The sequence below is a fragment of the Podarcis pityusensis genome (assembly GCF_964106645.2).
Source record: "Podarcis pityusensis genome assembly, chromosome: 8".
Taxonomy (NCBI): domain Eukaryota; kingdom Metazoa; phylum Chordata; class Lepidosauria; order Squamata; family Lacertidae; genus Podarcis; species Podarcis pityusensis.
In genome coordinates, this window is record NC_138033.1 from 81,736,339 (window position 1) to 81,759,984 (window position 23,646).

Below are 23,646 nucleotides of genomic sequence, written 5' to 3' on the forward strand. Positions count from 1 at the left end.
ACTGGGGGCAGCCGCCGAGACCACATAACACCGGTCTTGAAAGACCTACATTGGCTCCCAGTACGTTTCCAAGCACAATTCAAACTGTTGGTGCTGACCTTTAAAGCCCTAAATGGCATTGGCCCAGTATACCTGAAGGAACATCTCCACCCCCTTCATTCTGTCCGGACTTTGAGGTCCAGCTCCGAGGGCCTTCTGGTGGTTCCCTCACTGCAAGAAGTGAGGTAACAGGAAACTAGGCAGAGGGCCTTCTCGGTAGTGGTGCCCAACCTCTGGAACACCCTCCCATCAGAAGTCAAAGAAATTAACAACTATCTGAGGTTTAGAAGACATCTGAAGGCAGCCCTGTTTGGGGAAGTTTTTAATAACTGATATTTTAATGTATTTTTAATCTTTTGTTGGAAGCCGCCCAGATTGGGGGAACCCAGCCAGATGGGCGGGGTAGAAATAATAAATTATTATTATTATAAACAGCTATGACTGGTAGCAGCTCTCAAGGGTCATAGAATCATAGGACTGTAGTCAGAAAAGACCTCAAAGAGTCATCGAGTCCAACCCTCTGCAATGCAGGAATCTCAAGGAAAGGATCCATGACAGGTGGCCATCCAACCTCTGCTTAAAAACCTCCAAGGATGGAGTGTCCACTGTTAGAATTCCTGCTCCATGATTGCAGTCATGGGACTGTTGTCTTTCACATGACGGTATATGTTTTGACTCCACAGAGTGGGAAGTGACGGAGACAGGATGTTCATGTTACTGTGTTCCGTGAAGTGGGACTATTGTCCTTTGTTCATTTGTTGTCTGATGCTAGAGAGAGAGGGAGCCATGTTGCAGTGCTCTCTGTGTGTTTGTATGTAAATAAAGTAGATTAGCCAAAATGCTAAGTTACTGAGGTCTATCACGCGCATGATGCACAAACTCTGAGGATTTCTAAGTGTGCCGATGTCAGTTGGCATTGGTCGCTGTGATGTTCGGGCTGAAGAAAGCTTATGAAGCTCCCAAACGATTAACCAGGAGTGAGAGAACATGCCAGTCGGGCATGTGTCTCTGCCAGAGTCCTACTCGAGTGTAGGCTGAACTCCTGAACCTCCAGAGGGAGACTGATCCCACTGTCAAAACAGCCCTAGTTCCCGCCCAGCCCCATCTCAGAAGGACCTTTGAAGACGCTTTGCATCAGGTCGCCAGAGGTAACTTTGTGGATGTAAGCAGGAACGATCCTATCATGTTTGATTCAAAGTTTGACGCTTAACCCTTTGACTTGCCTCAATGTCTTCCTCTGCATGTCCTCATCCGTGATGCCATGGTACACCAGGGTCTCATTCCATGCAGGGTTCCGGGTGTTCCTCAAAGTCTTGGTCCTCAGCTTGTTTGACTGGAAAACAAGCAGAACTATTAAAACATGTATGAGTGCTTACAAACCTCCCTGATCTGAACGCCTTTGAATGGGCCATCGTGCCTGATGGACTATATCAAGCCATATTGGAGTGGTTTGGGTTTGTTTTCGCATACAAATGTGCTATATTTTAATAGGTACCTTTATTCTGCAGGATTTATCAAGGCTGTCTGAGTAAGACACCAGAAGGAAACTTGCAAAACAACCTTGATCAATTGACCCCGCTGAGGTCTTATCCCCATTTAACTTTCCCCTGCTCAGTCCATGATTTAAAGCTCTTTGTCTGAGCATTTCAGAAAACTCACTGGCATTTCCTGTGGGTGGACAAAAAGTTTAAATTTGTTTGGCAAAGGGAAACGCCTCCTTGCTTCAGACTGGGGCAATCCTGTCCTCCCTAGAACTTTGTTGCATAGAATTCCCCTTGCCCCACAGAGCACAGCTTGGCAGAGCTGCTCTTTGATACAGCAAAGCGGAAGAAAATCCATTAGAGGAGTTGAGTCACTCGTCAGCAGGTGCTCCTTTTTTCCAAGGTACCAATTAGACCCGGATAAAAACCTTCGCAGCAAACCAATCTTTTTAAACCCCCAGTAATAATTAGATTTTCGGGCAGAGGCTTCACCTCGCGGTAACAATGCCACTTTCTAGACCCGCCATTCTCATTAAACTGTTTTCCCCCACAGAGTGCAGCTACGAGCTTTGACAAAGGCTGTGGAACAGGCACGGAAAACTTCAGCTCCAAAAAACTGGGGATGGGGAAAGGTGTTGAAGGGGGAAAAAGGAACTACATTTAATTTGACCATTAACAAGAGTCGGTGGGTGGATATTCTGGGTTAATGAACACAGATGAAATAAGAAGAGCCTGCAAGATCAGGTCTATGGGGTCTCTGTTGGGATACTGCCAGGGAGACAAAGGCCATCATGTCCCCACGTCGATTCCAGACGATCCATCAATCTCCCGTAGATACAGTATCAGTCAATTAGCGATACGAGCTTCAGAAATAGCTTGCCACATTCCAGAGCTGGTACACGCTCTATCAGCAGAGTTCGTTCAGCGAAAGATGCACTCAGGAGAGCATATTTACAACTTTATTCAGCGTTGGTCAGAACAAAGAAAAAAACATGACTGCCTGCTTGCGTGTTCAGGCACAGAGAGAGAAACGAAAGCAATAACAAAAAGAGAAACTTCCTGTGAACAGGAAATACGCAGACTCTGTGACTCACAAAGCCTGCTCCCTTTTAAGGTGGAACAGAAATATCCTAACAGTCTCATCCAGTCCAGCATCCTGTTTTCACAGGATGGCCAAACAGATGCCTATTATAGGAAACTTGAAGGCAGGACCCAAACACCAGAGCCCTCTCCCATCCTGCGTTTTCCAGAAACTGGGATTTGGAAGCATTCTCTAGTTATCTTCCGCTTGGACTACTGCAATGCGCTCTCCGTGGGGCTACCTTTGAAGGTGACCCGGAAACTACAACTAATCCAGAATGCGGCAGCTAGACTGGTGACTGGGAGCAACTGCCGAGACCACATAACACCGGTCTTGGCTCCCAGTACATTTCTGAGCACATTTCAAAGTGTTGGTGCTGACCTTTAAAGCCCTAAACGGCCTCGGCCCAGTATACCTGAAGGAGCGTCTCCACCCCCATCGTCCAGCCCGGACACTGAGATCCAGCGCCGAGGGCCTTCTGGCGGTTCCCTCATTGCGAGAAGCAAAGCTACAGGGAACCAGGCAGAGGGCCTTCTCGGTAGTGGCGCCCGCCCTGTGGAACGCCCTCCCACCAGATGTCAAAGAGATAAACAACTACCTGACATTTAGAAGACATCTGAAGTTCAGGGAAGTTTTTAATGTGTGACCTTTTAATGTATTTTTCATCTTTGTTAGAAGCTGCCCAGAGTGGCTGGGGAAACCCAGCTAGATGGGTGGGGTACAAATAATAAATTGTTGTTGTTGTTGTTGTTGTTGTTGTTGTTGTTGTTGTTGTTATATTCCTGTCTCCAGCTGCAGAGATTTCTATCATGACTAGTAACCACCGAAGGCTTTCTCCTCTGTGAATTGGTCCAATTGCATTTTAATGCTTTCCATGTTGTTGTTGTTGTTGTTTATTGAATTTATATACCGCCCTATACCTGGGGGGTCTCAGGGCAGTTCACAGAATAAAATCAAGATATAAAACCACAAAATTAACTAATAAAAATAAAAACAGCAACCCAATAGCCCCCCCCCAAAAAAAAAACATTTTAAAAGGACATAGGATGTAAATCGGATCAACCAAAGGCCTGGTTTAAAAGGAACATTTTTGCCTGGAGCCTAAAGATGTATAATGAAGGCACCAGGCGAACTTCCCTGGGGAGAGCATTCCACAGACGGGGAGCCACTTCAGAGAAGGCCCCGTTCTCGTGTTGCCACCCACCAAACCTCTCGACGAGGAGGCACACGAAGGAGGGCCTCAGAAGATGATCTCAGGGTCATCTTGGTTGGTTATCACTATTTCCCGTGGGAGCCGTTTCCACGGTTTAACTATGCGACGGGTGGAAAGGTCTTTTCTTTTATCCGTCCTGGACGTTCTAAGATTCGGGTTCGAGTTCTCACCTTATGAGAGAAGGAGAAAGGAAGCTTCCCTCATGTCTGTCTCTAAACCCTTTATCCCCCCGACCCCAACAGCTCTTGAAATGTAAAAGCTGAAAATATGGTGGCATAGATTTCTGCTCTCCTAGGGGAACAGAGTAACCTGAGAGGTGATTAAGCTCATTCTGGAGGTCAGGTGAGACGGGAGGAAAGCCCTCCCTGGTCAGGCTCAGCTGACATCTCTGCTGATCAGGGTCATGTGCCCCGTCAAAAGTGTGTGATTTGCTCGGGCTTTTAAAAGCCGGTTTTAGTACTACCTTCGAGATTTCCTTTATTGCTATGGTGTGTCACTGTGACACTGTGTGCTACTGTTTGGCTGACTCGACTAACTTCATAAGTGGTGTAATTACACCGCGGTTCCATGTGCTGTGTTCTGATTTTGGAAAGGAGGGAGGATATTGGTTCATGTCTGCTGCTGCTTTAGGCCTTGGAGATTTCCTTCTCTCCATCTCCGCTGAGATAGGAGTTCGTGCATTTCCCCTTAATTCCTCAAAATGTCACACCACTGTTTTCATATAGTCAGGGACGGATTTAAGTTTGACGAGGCCCTAAGCTACTGAAGGTAACGGGGCCCTTTATATGTCCAGCTGTCCTTTGTCAACAACAAACCGTCGTTGTTTTTTGGTGTCGAATATATGCTATATGGTAATTTATGGACCTAAAGCCATTTGCGCATAACAAAATATGTATTTTATCAAAGTAATTGTTGAACTGAAATACAATTAAGAAGTATATTTATAGTGAAATACAATTAAGAAGAAGTATATTAATAGTGAAATAATTATTAAGCTCTAACTGTATGTTTTATTTGTTTTTTATCTTATACAGTGGTGCCTCGAAAGACGAAATTAATCCGTTCCGCGAGAGTCTTCGTCTAGCGGTTTTTTCGTCTTGCGAAGCAACCCTATTAGCGGCTTAACGGATTAGCGCTATTAGCGGTTTAGCGGCTATTAAAGGCTTATCGGCTTATCGGATTAGCTGCTAAAAGGCTATTAAAGGCTTAGCGGCTTAGATAAAGGGGGGGAAAGCGGAAAAAAAATCTCAAGACTCGCAAGACATTTTCGTCTTGCGAAGCAAGCCCATAGGGAAATTCATCTTGCGAAGCAACTCAAAAACGGAAAACCCTTTCGTCTAGCGGGTTTTCCGTCTTGCGAGGCATTCGTCTTGCGGGGCACCACTGTATTTTGGAAATGTACATCCAGGGTGTTTTTTTCCTTTAAATTTTTTGGGGGCCCTCAAGAGAGTGGGGCTCTAAGCTATAGCTTGTTTGGCTTATCTTCTTCTTCTTTGGCGATCCCTCGTAACCAAGTAAGATTGTCTTCCATAAACATGGTTTTAACAATGAGTCCGTAAGTGACTGTGGAGGCCAATTCTGGATCCATACATCCTTCCACAGTGGGGACATTGGTTTCCAGGCGGGAGCTGATCACGGTGAGGGTTTGCCAAGCGTGCCTTCCTCTTAGCATGTTTCTCCCTTGCGTCCTGAGTTCGAGTGTCTTCAAAGCCCATGACACGTTTTTGTTTTTTATCTTATATTTTGGAAATGTACATCCAGGGTTTTTTTTCCTTAAAATTATTTTGGGGACCCCAAGAGAGTGGGGCCCTAAGCTATAGCTTGTTTAGCTTATACATAAATCCAGCACTGCATACAATCGTAGAGCTGGATGTGATCCATAGCTGTCAAGTGTCCCTTATTTGAAGGGACAGTCCCTTATTCCAGCGCCATGTCCTGCTGCTGTCCCTTATTGATGGATGTCCCTTAAATGTCCCTTAAACGATGTCCCTTAAATTTCAAAGGAAGCAGCTCCTCTCCCTCCCTCCCTGCCGGCCAGGGAGGAGGGAGGCTCCACCTGTGTTGCTTGGCTGTGTTGCTCACCCAATAAGAAGTCTAAGAACGACTGGGGGGGTGGAGCTTGCATGCCTTGTGTGTGGCTAGTTAATGCAAGCTGAGGAGGTTTTTGAATGCTGGACGCCATTTTGTTGCATGTGCTGCTGCAAACTTTGCAGTGCAAAGCCAGGCCGGGGAGCCATCTTAAGTTGAGGCTGCATAGGCCTTGTGATTCAGATTCTATTCAGCTGAACCTCTGGTTACAAAGTTGGTTGGACAGTGTTCTCGAAGCTACCCGGCATGAGTTTGACCAGACTGCAGGAGGACAGGAAGACTGGAGTGCCTGGAACAGGTGAGGCTGCAGGTCCCTTATTTTGGCTGCTGGTCCCTTATTTTCAAGGCTGCTGGTCCCTTATTTTCAAATCTGTAAGTTGACAGCTATGATGTGATCCCTCGAGTTATTTAGTCCAACCCCCTGAAATGCAGGAATCACAGCTAAAGAATCTCTGGCAGATGGTCATCCAACCTCTGCTTCAAAGGCTTGGTTTCCAGACCCTTGACCATCTTGTTTGCCCTCCCCATAGCACCTCCCAGCTTGTTGTCCTGGATACAGTTGCCTCTTATCAAAGGAGGAGGACGAAGGGACAAAATTATCTTACCTTACTGGCCCCTGGCAAAAGGTGCAGCTTCACGTAAGGGTCTGCCAACCCATTGGAGTCCATCGGTTTCAAGCCCTGGGCAGGAATAAAATCAGGGCAGGCTCATTAACTCCGTCAGAGGCCAAGTTGTCTTACTGTATTTTTCGCTCCATAAGACGCACCTGACCATAAGACGCACCTAGTTTTTAGAGGAGGAAAGGGGGAAAGCCCCATCTTTTGGGGGAATCAGCTCACAGTTACGCAGCTTCTTTTGCAAAGGGAAAAGTCCCGGTTTTTTGAGGATCAGCTCAAAGTTGTTGAGCTTACTTTGCAAAGGGAAAAAATCCTGTTTTTATGGGGTTCAACTCACAGTTCTGCAGCTTCTTTAGGAAAGGAAAGGGAGCCCTTTCTACAGTTTCCAGACAGATAATCTATTCAGCCAGTCACATGTCGCTGGGGAAACAAACAGCCTCCGTCTGCAGAACATTCAACAATGGAGGCCTGGGCAAGGGGCCGGGGCCGGAAAGGGAGCCAGCGATCGACCACACATTCGCTCCATAAGACGCACAGACATTTCCCCTTACTTTTTAGGAGGAAAAAAGTGCGTCTTATGGAGCGAAAAATACGGTAACTCATGCAATGATCAAACGAGGATGGAATAAGACGGGGTGGAGAATCCTTTCGTCTCTGTGGGCAGATCTTTATCAGGATCTGCTTAATGGGCCAAATTTGACGCTGTGATGGGGCATCCACCTGTTAATCGCATGACTTAATTGATTGACAGGCGGGCAGGGCTTTTTGCTCCAGTCTTAATGGTGTGGGGCTGCTTTAAAGCACTTTCCCCTGTGAGAGGGGAAAATCTTCTCTCACTGCCCTCCACTGCTGCTAGGGATAGGGTAGAAATTCAATTCAGTTTGCACTGGAAGGCAGATCTATCAAATCTGCACTTTCCAAAATAAGCAGCAAACTGAAACAAGGCTACCCAGATTCGCACACCCCCGTAGAACAACTGGAAAGGTTTGTGCAGAAGACAAATAATAGGCATTGTGGGCCCCCTCTGAGCCTGATAATCTTCCAGTTCTCTAGCTGATTTCCTCTTGAAGGACCCAAAGGGTGGCGCCAGTCCCGTGGAACACCCTCCCATCAGATGTCAAAGAAATTAACAACTATCCGACTTTTAGAAGACATCTGAAGGCAGCCCTGTTTAGTGAAGCTTTTTAATATCTGATGGATTATTGTATTTTAATGTTTGGTTGGAAGCCGCCCAGAGTGGCTGGGGAAACCCATCCAGGTGGGCGGGGTATTAATAAATTATTATTATTATCATTATTATTATTATTATTATTATTATTATTATTATTTACCTTTGCCTTGATGAGGGTGCATTGCAAAGAGCTGTTCTCCTGGTCGTACAAAAGGCTGAATTCCAGAGCACCAAGAGTAGCTGGGGAGAGAGAAGGGTTAATGCTGACAACATGGTTGGGCCCGTGGTGTTGCAGGAAGGTTAGAGGGAAACAATTCTAGCATTTGTTTTCCAGGAAAAAACGACTTTGGTGGTGGGTGTTCCATTCAAAAACAGATACAGTGATACCTTGATACTCGAACAAATCGGCTCCCGAACAAATCGGCTCCCGAACGCCACAAGCCCAGAAGTGACTGTTCCAGTTTGCAAACATTTTTCAGAAGCCAAACGTCCGGCACGGCTTCCGATTGGCTGCAGGAGCTTCCTGTGCTCAATCGGAAGCCACAACTTGGTTTTAGAACCGTTCCGGGAGTCGAACAGTCTCCCGGAACGGATTGAGTTCGAGAACCAAGGTACCACTGTAGTTGGGCATAGGATTTGGCAATAGTTCACCTGTGAGATCACCTTACCCCAAGTATGCCGTCTCAACCGCACCAGTCTGAAGAACTGGCACTATTACAGGGGCCACATAACCCCCGTTCTGCGCTGGTAAGAAATCAGTCTTTTAGTATGCTTCCTACAGCCTGGATCTCCTTGCATACCCACTTCTGTCTGCTCCATGTGCCTTTGCATCTGCCACTTCACCCTGCCCAACAGTAGAGCCGGCCCCGAACGAGAGGCTGAGCCAAAGGCTGTGCAAGAGAGATGCGTTTTGGGAGATGTGACACAACTCTGCAGATGATTCACATCTCTTAGGTAAGTCTGAAGATGGAAGATTCCAGTTTTTGCCTTTCAACTCATGGGGCTCCCCACCCCCACCCCGCGAAAGAGCAGAGCTACATAAGAATGCCTGCAGGCTCCTGGATGAATAATTAAAATCTTCCAGCGTGGGAGGGTGTTTTTTGTGGGTGTGGACAGAGATGGGGTTGTCATCTTCCACCAGAGGAGAAAAACGGTTGCACTCCACCATTCCTCTCCCCAATTACTTATTTACTAACCATTAAAAGCACTTAGGGAGGCTCTGGAACGATGTCACGAGCCCCCAAAGGAGGGCAGCCACCATTACTTTGAAGAGGACAGCAGCCCGAGAAAATCTAGCACACTTTAAAAGTATAATCCAGCCATGAAAAATGCAGGAGACAAAACTAGGAAGCGCAACATGGGACTTCTGCATTGGCGTCTCCCACTGCATCACAAAAGCAAGGCAGTTCAGAATCTTGCATTGAATCACGGCAACACAACCACCAACTTCAGCTTCTGTTCATTCATGTTGCAGAAATAAACTTTAAAAGATTATTTGTAGGAGGCTTGGGGAAAGCTCCCAGGGCAGAGAGGTCTGGACATTGGAGGATCTAAGTGCTCTAAGATCCCTCTCTGATCCCACCCACCACATCTACAAAAGAAATCGAAGTGATTCGTGTTGAGACAACCAGGATTGCATCTTATGTGGGGGTTCAGGTCCAAGGGTCCCGTGTATATGCAAAAACGTGTATATGCAAAAACTCCATGGGGGTATATATTCGAACTGCCCCCATGGAGTCACCCCCTATGTAAGCATCCCTAGCCTTCCTGAGCAGGTGCTCTGAAGGGGCCTTGCCCCCTAGCAAGGCAGAGAGCTTTAAAGGAACCAGGCAAAAAGAGCTTTTGAGCTTTCTGCCTTGAGTTTAACTTGTGGGATTTCAGCCGGCCAGCCTTCAACCTTACGCTGTTGAAATCCCGGGAGTTAGATGCGTGTAAGAGGCAATGGGACGCGGGTGGCACTGTGGGTTAAACCACAGAGCCTAGGACTTGCCAATCAGAAGGTCGGCGGTTCAAATCCCCGCGACGGGGTGAGCTCCCGTTGCTCGGTCCCTGCTCCTGCCAACCTAGCAGTTCGAAAGCACGTCAAAGTGCAAGTAGATAAATAGGTACTGCTCCGGCGGGAAAGTAAACGGCGTTTCCATGCGCTGCTCTGGTTCACGCGGCTTAGTCATGCCGGCCACATGACCCGGAAGCTGTATGCCGGCTCCCTCGGCCAATAAAGCGAGATGAGCACCGCAGCCCCAGAGTCGGCCACGACTGGACCTAATGGTCAGGGGTCCCTTTACCTTTTTAAGAGGAAATTAGACTGTATGCTCAGGCGTCTGTGTTTGCAAGGCATACATTCCTGGCCTCTTCAGAAGGAGGCACTTCCCTGTAGGCTAAGGAAGAGCTGGATCAGCGTGAGGCACCTTGACTTAGAGTCTTGCATGCCCGTTTTATGTGCCCTGCAGAGATAGGGTGCAGGGACAAAGAAAGAAGGTGGCATGGCGGATCCCTGCCATGTTGCAAATTCTATCCTCTGCGACTCTGGTCCCACTCACAGCCAGTGTGCACCCACACACCCCAAAGCTAGTGGCCCTTGGCAGAAATCAGGTCATCTGACACAAAAGTTGCTCATTCCTGCAGTTTTCTTCTCCAGTTTTAAATTACCGTATTTTTCACTCTATAAGAGACACCCCACCATAAGACGCACCTAGTTTTCAGAGGAGGAACACAAGAAAAAAAATATTCTGAATCTACGCAGTGCCTCTCCAGCAAAGCGGGAGGAGAAATGGAAGGGCCTCTGTTTCTCTTCCCGCTTCGCTGAAGGGACGCTGCGCAGCTCTCCCTCTCTGCGCAGCGCCTCTCCAGCGAAGCAAAGTCAGAACAGCAAGAGGAACCGCTGCGCAGCGAAAGCAGCGATCCCTCTTGCTGTTCTGGCTTCTGGGATAGCTGCGCAGCCTGCATTCGCTCCATAAGACGCACACACTTCCCCTTACTTTTTAGGAGGAGAAAAGTGCGTCTTATAGAGCGAAAAATACGGTATAAATTTCCCGAATAAAAAAGAAAGAGTCAAGCCATATCCTTGAAGCTTGAGTTGCCTAAGGAAGCAATCTTCTATCAATTGGAAATCACTAGAGACTAATCAGTGGGGACAGGTAAAAGTAAAAGATAAAAGACCCCTGGGCGGTTAAGTCCAGTCAAAGGCGACTATGGGGATGCGGCACTCATCTCGCTTTTAGGCTGAGGGAGCCCACATTTGTCCACAGACAGATTTCAGGGTCATGTAGCCAGCATGGCTAAACCGCTTCTTGTGCAACGGAACACCGTGACAGAAACCAGAGCGCACGGAAATGCCGTTTACCTTCCTGCCACAGTGGTACCTATTTATCTACTTGCACTGGTGTGCTTTGGAACTGCTAGGTTGGCCAAAGCCGAGACAGAGCAACGGGAGCTCATCCCGTCGCGGGCATTCGAACCACGACCTTCCGATCGGCAAGCCCAAGAGGCTCAGTGGTTTAGACCATAGTGCCACCCGTGTCCCTAATCAGTGGGGACAATTCTTAATTGGTAGGTCTAAGGTTGGAGCACTTCCTTATCTTCGAAGCGTGTGCCTCTTATGGGTTCCTCTTATAAAGTCATGGGAAAGAAAGAAAGAAAGAAAGAAAGAAAGAAAGAAAGAAAGGGAAATGGCCTCTTTGCAACAAGAAAAAATGGCCTTAGCTCAGTCATTGGAACTACAACTTACTTGCTTCGTCCGAGTCGTAGCTGTTGGCCTCATCTTCCTCCTCCTCTGGAGGAGGCTGCCGTTGGGGGGCAGGTGCAGCTGGAGGGGCACCAGTTTGGCTGTAGGGAGCCACCTGGCGCATAGGTCTCTCCCCTGCGGGTGACGAATATCCAGAGGCGGCTTTCTCATCCCTTGACGTCCCAGCAGCAGAGATGGGGGGATCGGCTTGGGGTGGAGCCATTGAAAGACTTCCTATGCAAGCAGAGAGAAAGGGCGAGAGGAAGAAGACTGGTCACGGGTAAGAGTTCTAGGGTAGATTTCTTTCCTTTTTTCTAAAAAAATATATAGTATAGTATAGTATAGTATAGTATAGTATAGTATAGTACAGTGGTACCTTGGGTTACATATGCTTCAGGTTACATACACTTCAGGTTACAGACTCCGCTAACCCAGAAATAGTACCTCAGGTTAAGAACTTTGCTTCAGGATGAGAACAGAAATCGTGTGGCGGCGGTGCAGTGGCAGCAGCAGGAGGCCCCATTAGCTAAAGTGGTGCTTCAGGTTAAGAACAGTTTCAGGTTAAGAACGGACCTCTGGAACAAATTAAGTACTTAACCCGAGGTACCACTGTATAGTATAGTATAGTATAGTATAGTATAGTATAGTATAGTATAGACAGAATCCAAAAGGAAAAAGGGAAAGGAAAAACAAGATATGGTCAGGTTAACAAATGCAGTCATACCTCATGTTACGTTTGCTTCATGTTACGTTCTTTCAGGTTACGTCCCGCGGCGACCCGGAAGTACCAGAAAGGGTTACTTCCGGGTTTCACCGCTCGCGCATGCCCAGAAGCGCTAAATCGCGCTTCGCGCATGCACACAAGCACCAAATTGTGCCGCGCACCTGCGCAGATACGGCACAACAGGTTGTGCTCTTTTCATGTTGCGAATGGGCCTCCGGAATGGATCCCGTTCGCAACCAGAGGTACCACTGTACTCAAGACAGATAAAGTAGAACTAGCTAAAAACATAGAAATGATCTTTAAAATGTAATTAAACACCAGTAGTATTCAAATAATATTAAAAGGTCCGTTAAAAACACAGGGAACAATTTAAAAAACTATCACAGCATCAACCCTTTCCTCAAAAACATTCAGTCCCTTGTTGTTGTTTAGTCGTTTAGTCGTGTCCGACTCTTCGTGACCCCCTGGACCAGAGCACGCCAGGCACTCCTGTCTTCCACTGCCTCCCGCAGTTTGGTCAGACTCATGTTTGTAGCTTCGAGAACACTGTCCAACCAATTCAGTCCCTAGAGCAGTGTTACCCAAGACTGTTATCTCCAGCTGTTCTTGGACTACAACTCCCATCATCCCTAGCTAGCAAGACCAGTGATCAGAGATGATGGGAACTGTAGTCCAAAAACAGCTGGAGATAACAGTCTTGGGTAACACTGCCGTAGAGGCCAGATGGAATAGGAATTTGTTAATATACAAATCAGACACTTTGTACCTTGTCTTTCTGGAAAGCGACCTCCAGGGCCTGTCCCTGGCCTCCCCACAGCACCTGGGCCTGCAAAGCAAAAGCCTGCACTGAACTATAGGTATTCCCAACAAGGCACTTCTATTTCTTGCTCTTAACGTCTTACATTTCAAAAGCAAAGAGGTGCATTTAGGAATAACCAAAGGCACGACCGGGGAAAGGGGGTCCATCTTCTATGGGACAGCCCTTAAAATATTTGAATATGGCTCTCATATCTCCTCTTTGTCTGCTCCGTCTTCCAGCCTAAACATACCCAACTCCTTCGACCATTCCTCATAAGGCTTTGCTTCCAGACCCTTGATCATCTCTCTATATATATGCACATAGTTTTTCAAATTAAAATTTTACATAGATATATCAAACATAAATCATAAAAACAAGATTCCAAGGAATCTCCTGGACTTCCATCCTCCCCTCTGTGGGTCCTATTATTAATCATTTCTTCCTGCATCTTTTATGATGATCCAAATCTTTTACATCTCCATTGTGTCCATAATTCACCCTTAAACTACAAGTGACATTCCAATCCTGCTAGCAATTTTAACTGTTTACAATGGTCTTTAGGATAAGTTATAAATTTCCTCCATTCCTTATTAAAATGTTGGTCTTCCTGATTTCTGACTCTTCTAGCCATTTCAGCAGAGTCCATCAACTTCATCTGCCATTCTTCTCTGGTAGGAACTTTATCTACTTTCCATCTCTGGGCCAATAACATCCATGAAGCCATGGTCACATACATAAATAGTCTTTTCTGCTCCCTTGATGACCCTTGATCATCCTGTCCACCCTGCTCTACACACCTTCCAGCTTGTCAACATCCTTGCTGACAAACTGCTCTCTGTCCTTCCTCCATCCAGGTGACCAGAGCTCAAGGGTACATTTCAGCTGGGCAAAAACACTATAGCAGGAAGGGAAGGCCAAGAAGGGAGGCGGTTTGGGGGAGGGAATGGCCTCCAGAGTGCCCCAGGGGGCAGATAGAGAGGCCGAGGGGGCAGTTTTGATCCTCTACCCCTGTCCTAAGACCAAGGTCTCAAAGGGACATTTCAGCTGGTCGAGGTAATGGGGGTGAATTTCAAGGGGCCTGGCGTAGTGCTGCTTCGTGAAGCTGCCTTGCCCCAGGGTGTTTGTAGAGATTCAAAATGGCAGCCAGCAACAGGAGAAGAAGAGGGTGTGCCAATGCGTTCACCTGCCTGCCCTCAAGATTCAGCCCCAGCACCCCCCAAAAAATACCAAGAGGGCAGATCTTAGCCTCTGTTTCCTTACAGAGACGCACACATACCGTATTTTTCGCTCTATAGGACGCACCGGACCATAGGAGGGGGAGAACGGGGGAGGGTTCTTGTTCTCCCCCTCCAAAACAAGGTGCGTCCTGTGCGTTCAAGGTGCATTCACCCAAAGCCTCCGGAGTCCAGTGGGAGTTCCCACCGGGCTCCAGAGGCTTTGGGTTCCTTTCGACCTGCTCTTTGGGACTGGCGGGGGGGGGAGCGCAGGGGCGAAAGACCAGGCCGGGGAGCAGCGGGAAGGCGGCGCTGCCCCCCGAGCTTGTGGGGCTGGCGGTGAGGGGAAGCGCTGCTTTCCCCCACCGCCAGCCTGCAAACCAGGTCGAGGAGCAGCGCAGAGGCGGCACACCGCCTTCCTGCTGCCCCCCGAGCTTGTGGGGCTGGCGGTGGGGGGAAGTGCTGCAACCTTCCCCCCACCTTCATACAGCCTTCGTAGCCTCCGCAGGGCAGCGGCGTGAAGGCACCTGTTCTGCGCAGCGCTCCGTCTCCCTGTTCTGGCTTTGGGCTTTGGGCTTTGGGCTTAGCCGCGCAGCCTGCATTCACTCTATAGGACGCACACACATTTCCCCTTAATTTTTGGAGGGGAAAAAGTGCGTCCTATAGAGCGAAAAATACGGTATATCAGGGCATTCAGCCTGGCAGTGAAAACAAGAGACTCAGACTTCCTCAACTTCAGCCTTCCAGATGTTTTTGGCCTACAACTCCCATGATCCCTAGCTAGCAGGACCAGTGGTCAGGGATGATGGGAATTGTAGTCTCAAAACATCGGGAGGGCCAAGGTTGAGGTAGCCTGCTCTACCCCTTGTCCAATACAGTAAGGGAAAGCAGCACAAGGTCTCTTGTTCCAATTTATTCTGGTTTTAAAAGGTACTGTGGGAAGGGGAGAAATACCCTGGAACTCAACAATCACCAGGCATACCTTGTTCTGCCACCTGGGCAGGTGGATTCTGGTTAGAAGCCAGGGGCCTAGCACTTGCAGCCTGGGCAGAAGCAGGTTGCTTCACACCTTAAAAAAAGAAGAAAGTATAATTGTCAGCATATCACAAAGTTCCCGGAATTTGTGTTATTGAATCTGTATTTAAATGAGAACCAGGACCTGGCAGATAAACCATTTTTTGGGATTCTCTTAATGGCAGCACAAAGGGTTAAAAAAAGGTGCAATTTTTTATTTTTTATACTAACTTTGTTGACATTTTTAAAAACAATTACCAAGCATATAGTGTTGCCTTCCAGGACAGATGTTAAGCCTTGTGTGCAATCATCCACATGGGCATCAATACAGAAAATCTTAAAACATTTGAAAACTTGATTCAGGAGAGTATGGGACATTGTCATTAATGGGGAAATTGACCCACAAATGAAGACTGGCAAGAGGAACAAAGCACAAGGATTGCCTTTAACAGTGAAGCTTTATTTTGTTCATAAATTCTCCAGAAAACCCACAGTATTAAACAAGCTTGTGGGTCACTTAATAAGAATGTGTTTTACAGATGTATATGGCTATAAGTTGTGGTGCATGTACAGGAACACAGGTTTTTATAATGTACCGTATTTTTCGCTCTATAACACGCACCAGACCATAACACGCACGTAGTTTTTAGAGGAGGAAAACAAGAAAAAAAATATTCTAAACGAAATAGTGGATATATGATTTTTGTGGTTCATGCTGTGGCCACAGACATGTGATCTGACAGTGAGTTTGGAGTAGCCCAATGCAAAAATCCTGAGGATCCATGTGGATCCATGCTTTGTAACCACGGAGGAGGGAAGGAAGGGGAACCATGGATCCTCTGCTCACGACTGCAGCAGATCCCCCCCCCCCCCGCCAGCCGCAGGCATTCGCTCCATAACACGCACAGACATTTCCCCTTACTTCCTAGGAGGAAAAAAGTGAGTGTTATGGTGCAAAAAATACGGTATTTGGGGGGGGGGTGACTGGGTAAATTTAAAGAATAAAAACTATTTTTAAAAAAAAAGTGGGGGGGAGAAAGCAGAGATTAGGGAGGAGCATCACATGTCTCAGGCGGAATAGTCTAAGTGCCACAGCTAAAGGGGCTGTTTAGAATCCATTATGCCTTGGAGCCATAAGAACTATCAGTGGGGGCTTGGTAAAGGTGTCCTCAGTTTTGTTACCAGAAAACCAACCATTGCCTGTACACTCCTCCATTAGTGCGCCATCTTTGTTCTGCTCAGACTCCTCTGCGATGCGCGTCGATGAGTGCATCCAATTGTAGTCTCAAAACACGAGGGCCATCTTTAGCATACGCAGCGCCGGGGTGCAAAGATTCACCCAGCGCCCCCAAATTACCATATTTCCCCGTGTATTAGACGAGGTTGTCCTATACACGGATGGGGGGGGTGAGCTGTGCACTGCCAGCATAGCTATCAACTTTTCCCTTTTCTTGCGAGGAATCCTATTCGGAATAAGGGAATTTCCCTTTAAAAAGGGAAACGTTGGCAGTTATGACTGCCAACCATCTGGTTGGCGGGCGCGCAACTCTGTCCCATGATACTGCGGGAGAAGAGCACTTCCCGCAGAGGCTGGGGAGGGAAGCTGCGCGCGCGCCAGCCATCTGGCGCCCCCCAGAATTCGGCACCCCTTGCACTCCCAGGTAAAGACGGCCCTGCAAAGCACTACGCCAGAGCTTTCCAAACTCCTTATGTCGGCGACACACTTTTTAGACATGCGTCATTTTGCGATGCAGGGGACGCGGGTGGCGCTGTGGGTTAAACCACAGAGCCTAGGACTTGCCGATCAGAAGGTCGGCGGTTCGAATCCCCGCAACAGGCTGAGCTCCCGTTGCTCGGTCCCTGCTCCTGCCAACCTAGCAGTTCGAAAGCACGTCAAAGTGCAAGTAGATAAATAGGTACCGCTCCGGCGGGAAGGTAAACGGCGTTTCCGTGCGCTGCTCTGGTTCGCCAGAAGTGGCTTAGTCATGCTGGCCACATGACCCGGAAGCTGCACGCCGGCTCCCTCGGCCAGTAAAGCGAGATGAGCGCCGCAAGCCCAGAGTCGGCCACGACTGGACCTAATGGTCAGGGGTCCCTTTACCTTTTTATTTTGCAACGCAGTAATTCAGTTTCACTAGCAAGGTGAAACGAACCCCTTATAAGAGATACGGACCCATATCGTGCGACACACCTGCACACTGCGGCCGACACACTAAAGTGTCGCGACACGCAGTTTGGAAAGTTCTGCACTACATACACCCAACCCCCTACCATCCAATCTGCCTGCTATACCCATTGTTATTTCCTTCAATAAAGGCTTGCGCCCCAATTTTTCTTCTCATCCATCCAAAGCCACTCACTCCACAGCTATTTAAAACTTTAATTCCCTCAGCGCCTCTAGCAGCCAGAAAAAGCAAGCAGCAGGCAATCGCAGCTCTATCCATCCAATAGGAACCAGATGCATTATATTTAGGCCGTTAAAGCAAGGAAAGCTTGTTTTTCTCAATGAAACCATGGATAAAACCGTTTGTAAATGTAGGATTCTTGCTTTTGGAACTTGAAAAGCTTGTGTGCCCCCTTGCATTATGGGAAACCTGGTGTCTGCATGGTCTTTTTACCTTTACCTCAAAGTGTGAGACCACGTAGGCCGATACCCATCAGGGGAAGCACCTAAAGGGTTCTCCTTTCTTTTCCTTTTGATCAATGACCCTAGATAGTGTCAACAGTCCCCAAATATTCTACTGTTTGCCCAGGTGGGCTGCCTAAAGGGATCATCAAAGCCCTGCCAGACATCACGGTTGTCATGTCAACAAAACCCAGCAAAAACCTATTTCTAATGCCAATGCTTTGTGTAAACTCCGTCTGGAACTACAGTGGTACCTCGGGTTACAGACTCTGCTAACCCAGAAATAGTGCTTCAGGTTAAGAACTTTGCTTCAGGATGAGAATAGAAATTGTGCTCCGGTGGCGCGGCAGCAGCAGGAGGCCCCATTAGCTAAAGTGGTGCTTCAGGTTAAGAACAGTTTCAGGTTAAGTACAGACCTCCAGAACGAATTAAGTACTTAACCCAAGGTACCACTGTATGTAAATCTTGCTAATAATCAGGAACGTGACACACCTTGACCTGCCTGGCCCACTGTAACTCCACCAAATGTGTGGTGTAATTTTGACATTTACCCAATGACTCTGACTGCTTTCTTGTAACATCTCCTCATGTTGTCTTATGAGGAAAGCGACCCCAGACTCGGTGGGAGTTCTCCAAGTTGCCAATCTAGTCACTTAAAAATGGAAACTGATTATCCCTGATCTGTCTGTACCCACTGAGACTTTGGTCTCATCCACAGATGCCTAGAAAGCACTTTTGCTTGTCCTGAGCTTTCTTCGGCACGAGACCAAGCGGTTTTGAATTTGCTCCGCCACTTTCCCCTGGAAAACCCATTCTTTAGCGCTAATCGGAACAAACAGCAATCTGTAGGAAACCCAATTGCCATTTGTTTTGATTCAGCACTAAAGATCAGGTTTCCCCAGGGGAAATCAGCAGGGGAAATGGAGGTGTGGATTAGCCCTCTCTCACTACCAACGGGGCTATACCTGATGTGACTACAATTGGATTAAGTTCCAGACCCTTTGGGGGGGGGAAATGGATAGCTGGGTGCGGTTACCTGTGGAAGGTGGGGGGGACACTTAACACAATCTCAGAGGCAGTCATGTTCTGCCTATTCTAAAGGCTGACTCGTGGAAATATAAAATACTAGGTTTTGGAGCACAATATTAAGCCCCGGGACTTAGCTACAAAACTGTGCAGTTTTACTCCTAAAGAAGGCAGAAAATAATCTCTCGCTTCCCCCACCAGATAAATAACTCAAGTGGGTCAGCTATATTTAGGATAAAAGGAATAAAAACACAGCCAGCGATCAGAAACTAGGAAGCGGATGAGAGAAACCCTGATCAAAAACACCTTTTTAGGTTGTTGTTGTTTTAAAAAAAAATCTGCATCCATTACTCTGAAAATCCCTGAAGAAAAGATTGAGAGGTGAGATGAGAGCTGTGATGGCCTGGGACTCGGGCTTAGACTCGGAACCAGAGGAGACTCAGTCTGCACCGGATCCTTTGCCTCAGGCATCATCTGAACCAAGTCTGGGGCTGATCCTGAAGAGTCCCAGTCTGCACAGGTTCCTCTGCAACAAACACCAGCTGGGCCAAGTCAGGGGTCTGAGCCTGCCCTGGCTCCAGATGCAGGGATTACTTCGTTGCCTTCAGCTGGGCCATCACTTACAGCTGCTCCACTACCAGTTTGGTCAGGGGAGGCTGAGGTGGCCCCTGGGTCTAGCAACCCACCCATGTCTCCCAAGCTGCAGAGACTCAGGTCTGAGAGAAGGAGAGACCTGAGTACTCGCAGGAGGAGTGCTCGCCTCCGGGCGAAACAGGGAGGTGAGTCGCCGGGGGATCAGAACCGGCCGTTACCCCGACAAAGATAAAAGGCTGTTGGACCCCACCCCAGGTTGCGGGAGCAACACTGCTGTATGCCAGATCCTGCCTGAGATCCTGTACCTGTCCTTGCCTGGTTTCCTGCCTCATGTCCTACCTTGCCCCTGTCAGACTGACTCCTAGAGGAACCTTCGGATTCTGGACTGGTCCTGGATCGCGTTTTTCGGGTTACCACCGGGCCCAGCACAAGAGCCATCTTCAAATATCTGAAGGGCTTTCTCATGGAAGATGGAGCAAGATTGTTTCCTCCTGCTCCAGAGTCTAGGACTCGCACCAGCGGACTCAAGTTGCAAGGAAGGAGATTCTAACTAAACCTTAGCAAGAACTTTCTGGCGTTAAGAGCTGTTCGACGTTGGAGTGGTCCAACTCAGAAGGTGGTGGACTCTCCTTCTTTGGAGGTTTCAAAGCAGAGGTTGGATGGCCACCTGTCATGGATCCTTTAGTTGTGATTCCTCCCTTGCAGGGAGTTGGACTAGATATCTCCTTGGGGGTCCCTTCCAACTCTACAATTCTGAGTCTAAACAGAAACCCCATCAAAGGAAAGGAAAGAATTGCCCAAGAGTTTGGTTGTTTTCTCCACCCACCCGCTTTCTCAGACTTCCTCTATGCTCACCTGCCTCAAACAAACCTGAACGTGTTATTATCACAGCTAATGAATCCCTGACAGGCGGCCACCCGTCCAGCTTAAAAACCTGCAATGAACAAGGTGGAACGGAATGCAATTAAAAGGATTGATGGACCAGATCTGTAGAGAGGGAGAAAGGTGCCAAAGTGGATTAACTGGGGAAAGACTTTATGTCAAGAAAAAATGAACTGTTTTCAGCCTGCAAGCAAGATGCTTAGGAATGTGACCCTGTAAAAACAGCAGCAAAGGGAACGAGAAAAGGGACCCAATATCCCTCCGCAACAGGTCTAAGAACATGGATTTGAACGACTACACACGTGAAAGGGAAATATGGAAAACAAAAAGAATACTGTTTGTGAAGTTGTATACAGTGATACCTCGAGTTACATACGCTTCAGGTTACATATGCTTCAGGTTACAGACTTCGCTAACCCAGAAATAGTACCTCGGGTTAAGAACTTGGCTTCAGGATGAGAACAGAAATCATGCTTCGGCGGCAGCGGGAGGCCCCATTAGCTAAAGTGGTGCTTCGGGTTAAGAACAGTTTCAGGTTAAGTACGGACCTCCAGAACAAATTAAGTACTTAACCCGAGGTACCACTGTACAGTGGACGCTTGGGTTGAGAACGTGATCCATGCAGGAGGCACATTCGCAACCCGCAGCCTCCGCAACCTGCAGCATCGTGTCTGCGCATGCGCAGGTTGCAATTCGGCACTTCTGCGCATGAGCAAGCACCAAAACCTGGAAGTACCCATTCTGGTACTTTCCGGTTCGGCGCAGTGCGCAACCCAAAATTGCGCAACCCGAAGCATCTGTAACACGAGTTATGACTGTATTGGCAGCTGTGAGAATGCTTTACATCTAGCGAAGATTTCAAGTGGATTTTAAGAAAAAAGGAAGTGGCAACAACAGACGAGATGGACGTATGTTGGCAACAGGATTGGGAAACCTGATTTTTTTAAAAAGTATTAAATTAAATAAATTAGGCTTGATTTGTATCAATTTGGAAAACGAATAAAATTATTATTTTTTAAAGTAAACTGGAAGCAAAAAACCTGCAATGAAGGAGAGTCTACCACCTTTTGAGGGAGTCCGTGCCACTGTCGAACAGCTCTTGCTGTCATAAACTTTTTCCTGGCGTTTAGTCAGAATTTCCTTTCCTGTCACTGGAATCCATCAGTTCGGGTCCTGCCCTCTGGAGCAGCAGGGAAAAAAGGTTGCTCTATCTACTATGGGCCAGCCCTTCAGATCATTGAAAATAGCTCTCTGAGATACCTATCAGTCTTCTCTTCTCCAAGCTAAACAAACCCAACTCCCTATACAGTGGTACCTCGGGTTACATACGCTTCAGGTTACAGACTCCACTAACCCAGAAATTGTAGGAGTGCAAATATCCAGAGTGTGGGGTCAGATGGGATTACTATGAGGAATTATAAAATATGCATCAAGCCAGTGTGTCCACGATGAATGCATTGTGTTGACTGGGTTTGATACATTGACAATAATTTCTGATCAAATCCCACAACCCTCTGCATCTCTGGCCATTTCCTCTACTGTCCATTTCTCTTGCTTGACAAGTCACGTACACAGCCCAGTTGCTTTGCCAGGCATGCATCCTGGGCCATAAAGATAGTGGGCAAGTTTCTTTGATGTAGCTTTTCTGATATGTTAATCTTAGGATGTTAATCTTAGGGCCAGGAAACAGATCTCACCTGAAGGTGATAATGATCGCTGACCTCCTGGCCATCCTTCTTATCATGTATATTGCTTGTTTATGACCTCAGGGGTTGCCAAATGCACCCCTTTGTAGTTCTGTTTTGTTTACCCCAGGGACGCGGGTGGCGCTGTGGGTAAAACCTCAGCGCCTAGGATTTGCTGATCGCATGGTCGGCGGTTCGAATCCCCGCGGCGGGGTGCGCTCCCGTTGCTCGGTCCCAGCGCCTGCCAACCTAGCAGTTCGAAAGCACCCTCGGGTGCAAGTAGATAAATAGGGACCGCTTACTAGCGGGAAGGTAAACGGCGTTTCCGTGTGCTGCGCTGCCTCGCCAGAGCAGCTTCATCAAGCTGGCCACGTGACCCGGAAGTGTCTGCGGACAGCGCTGGCTCCCGGCCTCTAGAGTGAGATGAGCGTACAACCCTAGAGTCTGTCAAGACTGGCCCGTACGGGCAGGGGTACCTTTACCTTTTACCTTTGTTTACCCCAGAAATATGTGTGCTTAATTAGTTCTGGTAGTTTAACTTTGTCCCCATGTGGGGTTTGTTGAAATGCTCAGAAGAAATCTGATTGGTTTTTATGAACACTCTGTAAAAAGTTCTTTTGTGTACCTGGGCCGAGGGGTGGAGAGACACAGAGAGATTATTATATGCACCCTTCCTAGAGTCTTGCTGGTTCAAGCCTCTGTGTGTATTCTTATTAATCAGAGTTCAATCCTTCCTTTACTTTGGGAATGCCTCAAGAAATAGTACCTCGGGTTAAGAACTTTGCTTCAGGATGAGAACAGAAATCGTGCTCCAGCGGCGCGGCGGCAGCAGGAGGCCCCATTAGCTAAAGTGGTGCTTCAGGTTAAGAACAGTTTCAGGTTAAGAACGGACCTCTGGAACGAATTAAGTACTTAACCCAAGGTACCACTGTACCACCGTTTACCCGAAGAGAAGCCCCTGCGGAACGCAAGAGAACTTTTTATCCCCAGCGGACAGATGCAGGATTGTACTTTAATTGAGTTTGCACTGTGGCAAGATTTGGACAGGAGAGATCCTGGCACACAGTCAGCCAGTTTGCTGCCCCAGATCTTGAGATAATGAGATCAAACATTGCAGCATCGTTTTTTGCAATTCAGCCAAGATGAAAGCCAGCAGTCCATATGGCAGGAGGCGAGGGGATTACATGATGGGTATATCTCTTCTGCGGCAGGCTGTTTAAACATTCCCTGCATAGCAGAGGAATCTTGGGTCCTTTCCAGTTTGTGTTTAGCTCACAGGGCAAAAACCTAGCCGCTTGGCTCCCCTAGCTAAGACCCCATCAAAAGACCCCATCATCCTACAGTCCCCATCTAGGGAGACTCGCTCCTTGACAGATGCTGTCCATCATCTGTTAGATTTTTTTCATACCAGGGCAATTTCCAAGGCCATATTACACCAAAGTCTAAAGGGACAACGCAGCTGCGAAGCAGGGAAACACAACTGACAGCATCACAAACACAGCAGCTGTGTTAATGTCAACTTGTGAAGCTGCAGTCGGTGCAGAATGCTGTAGCACGATTGCTGGCAGGAGTGAGACTCCAACAGCATAGAACACCTGTGCCCAGAGAGCGGTGCTAGCTGCCAATTTGCTACTGGGCCAAGTCCAAGGTGTTTATATTGGTACATAA

At 47.7% G+C, this 23,646-nt stretch overlaps 1 protein-coding gene across 5 annotated transcripts in view; it reads right to left on the reverse strand.

Annotated features, from left to right (window-relative positions):
• RPH3A (rabphilin 3A) overlaps positions 1–23,646 on the reverse strand; it is a 121,497-nt gene that overhangs the window by 14,932 nt on the left and 82,919 nt on the right. For all 5 annotated transcript variants that reach the window (XM_081017371.1, XM_081017370.1, XM_081017367.1 and 2 more), the window contains 6 exons: positions 15,134–15,220; positions 12,905–12,964; positions 11,418–11,648; positions 7,851–7,930; positions 6,508–6,582; positions 1,263–1,372 (listed from right to left, as the gene is read on the reverse strand). In XM_081017371.1, coding sequence (XP_080873497.1) covers positions 1,263–1,372; positions 6,508–6,582; positions 7,851–7,930; positions 11,418–11,648; positions 12,905–12,964; positions 15,134–15,220 — 643 coding nt within the window. The remainder of the gene's footprint in view (positions 1–1,262; positions 1,373–6,507; positions 6,583–7,850; positions 7,931–11,417; positions 11,649–12,904; positions 12,965–15,133; positions 15,221–23,646) is intronic.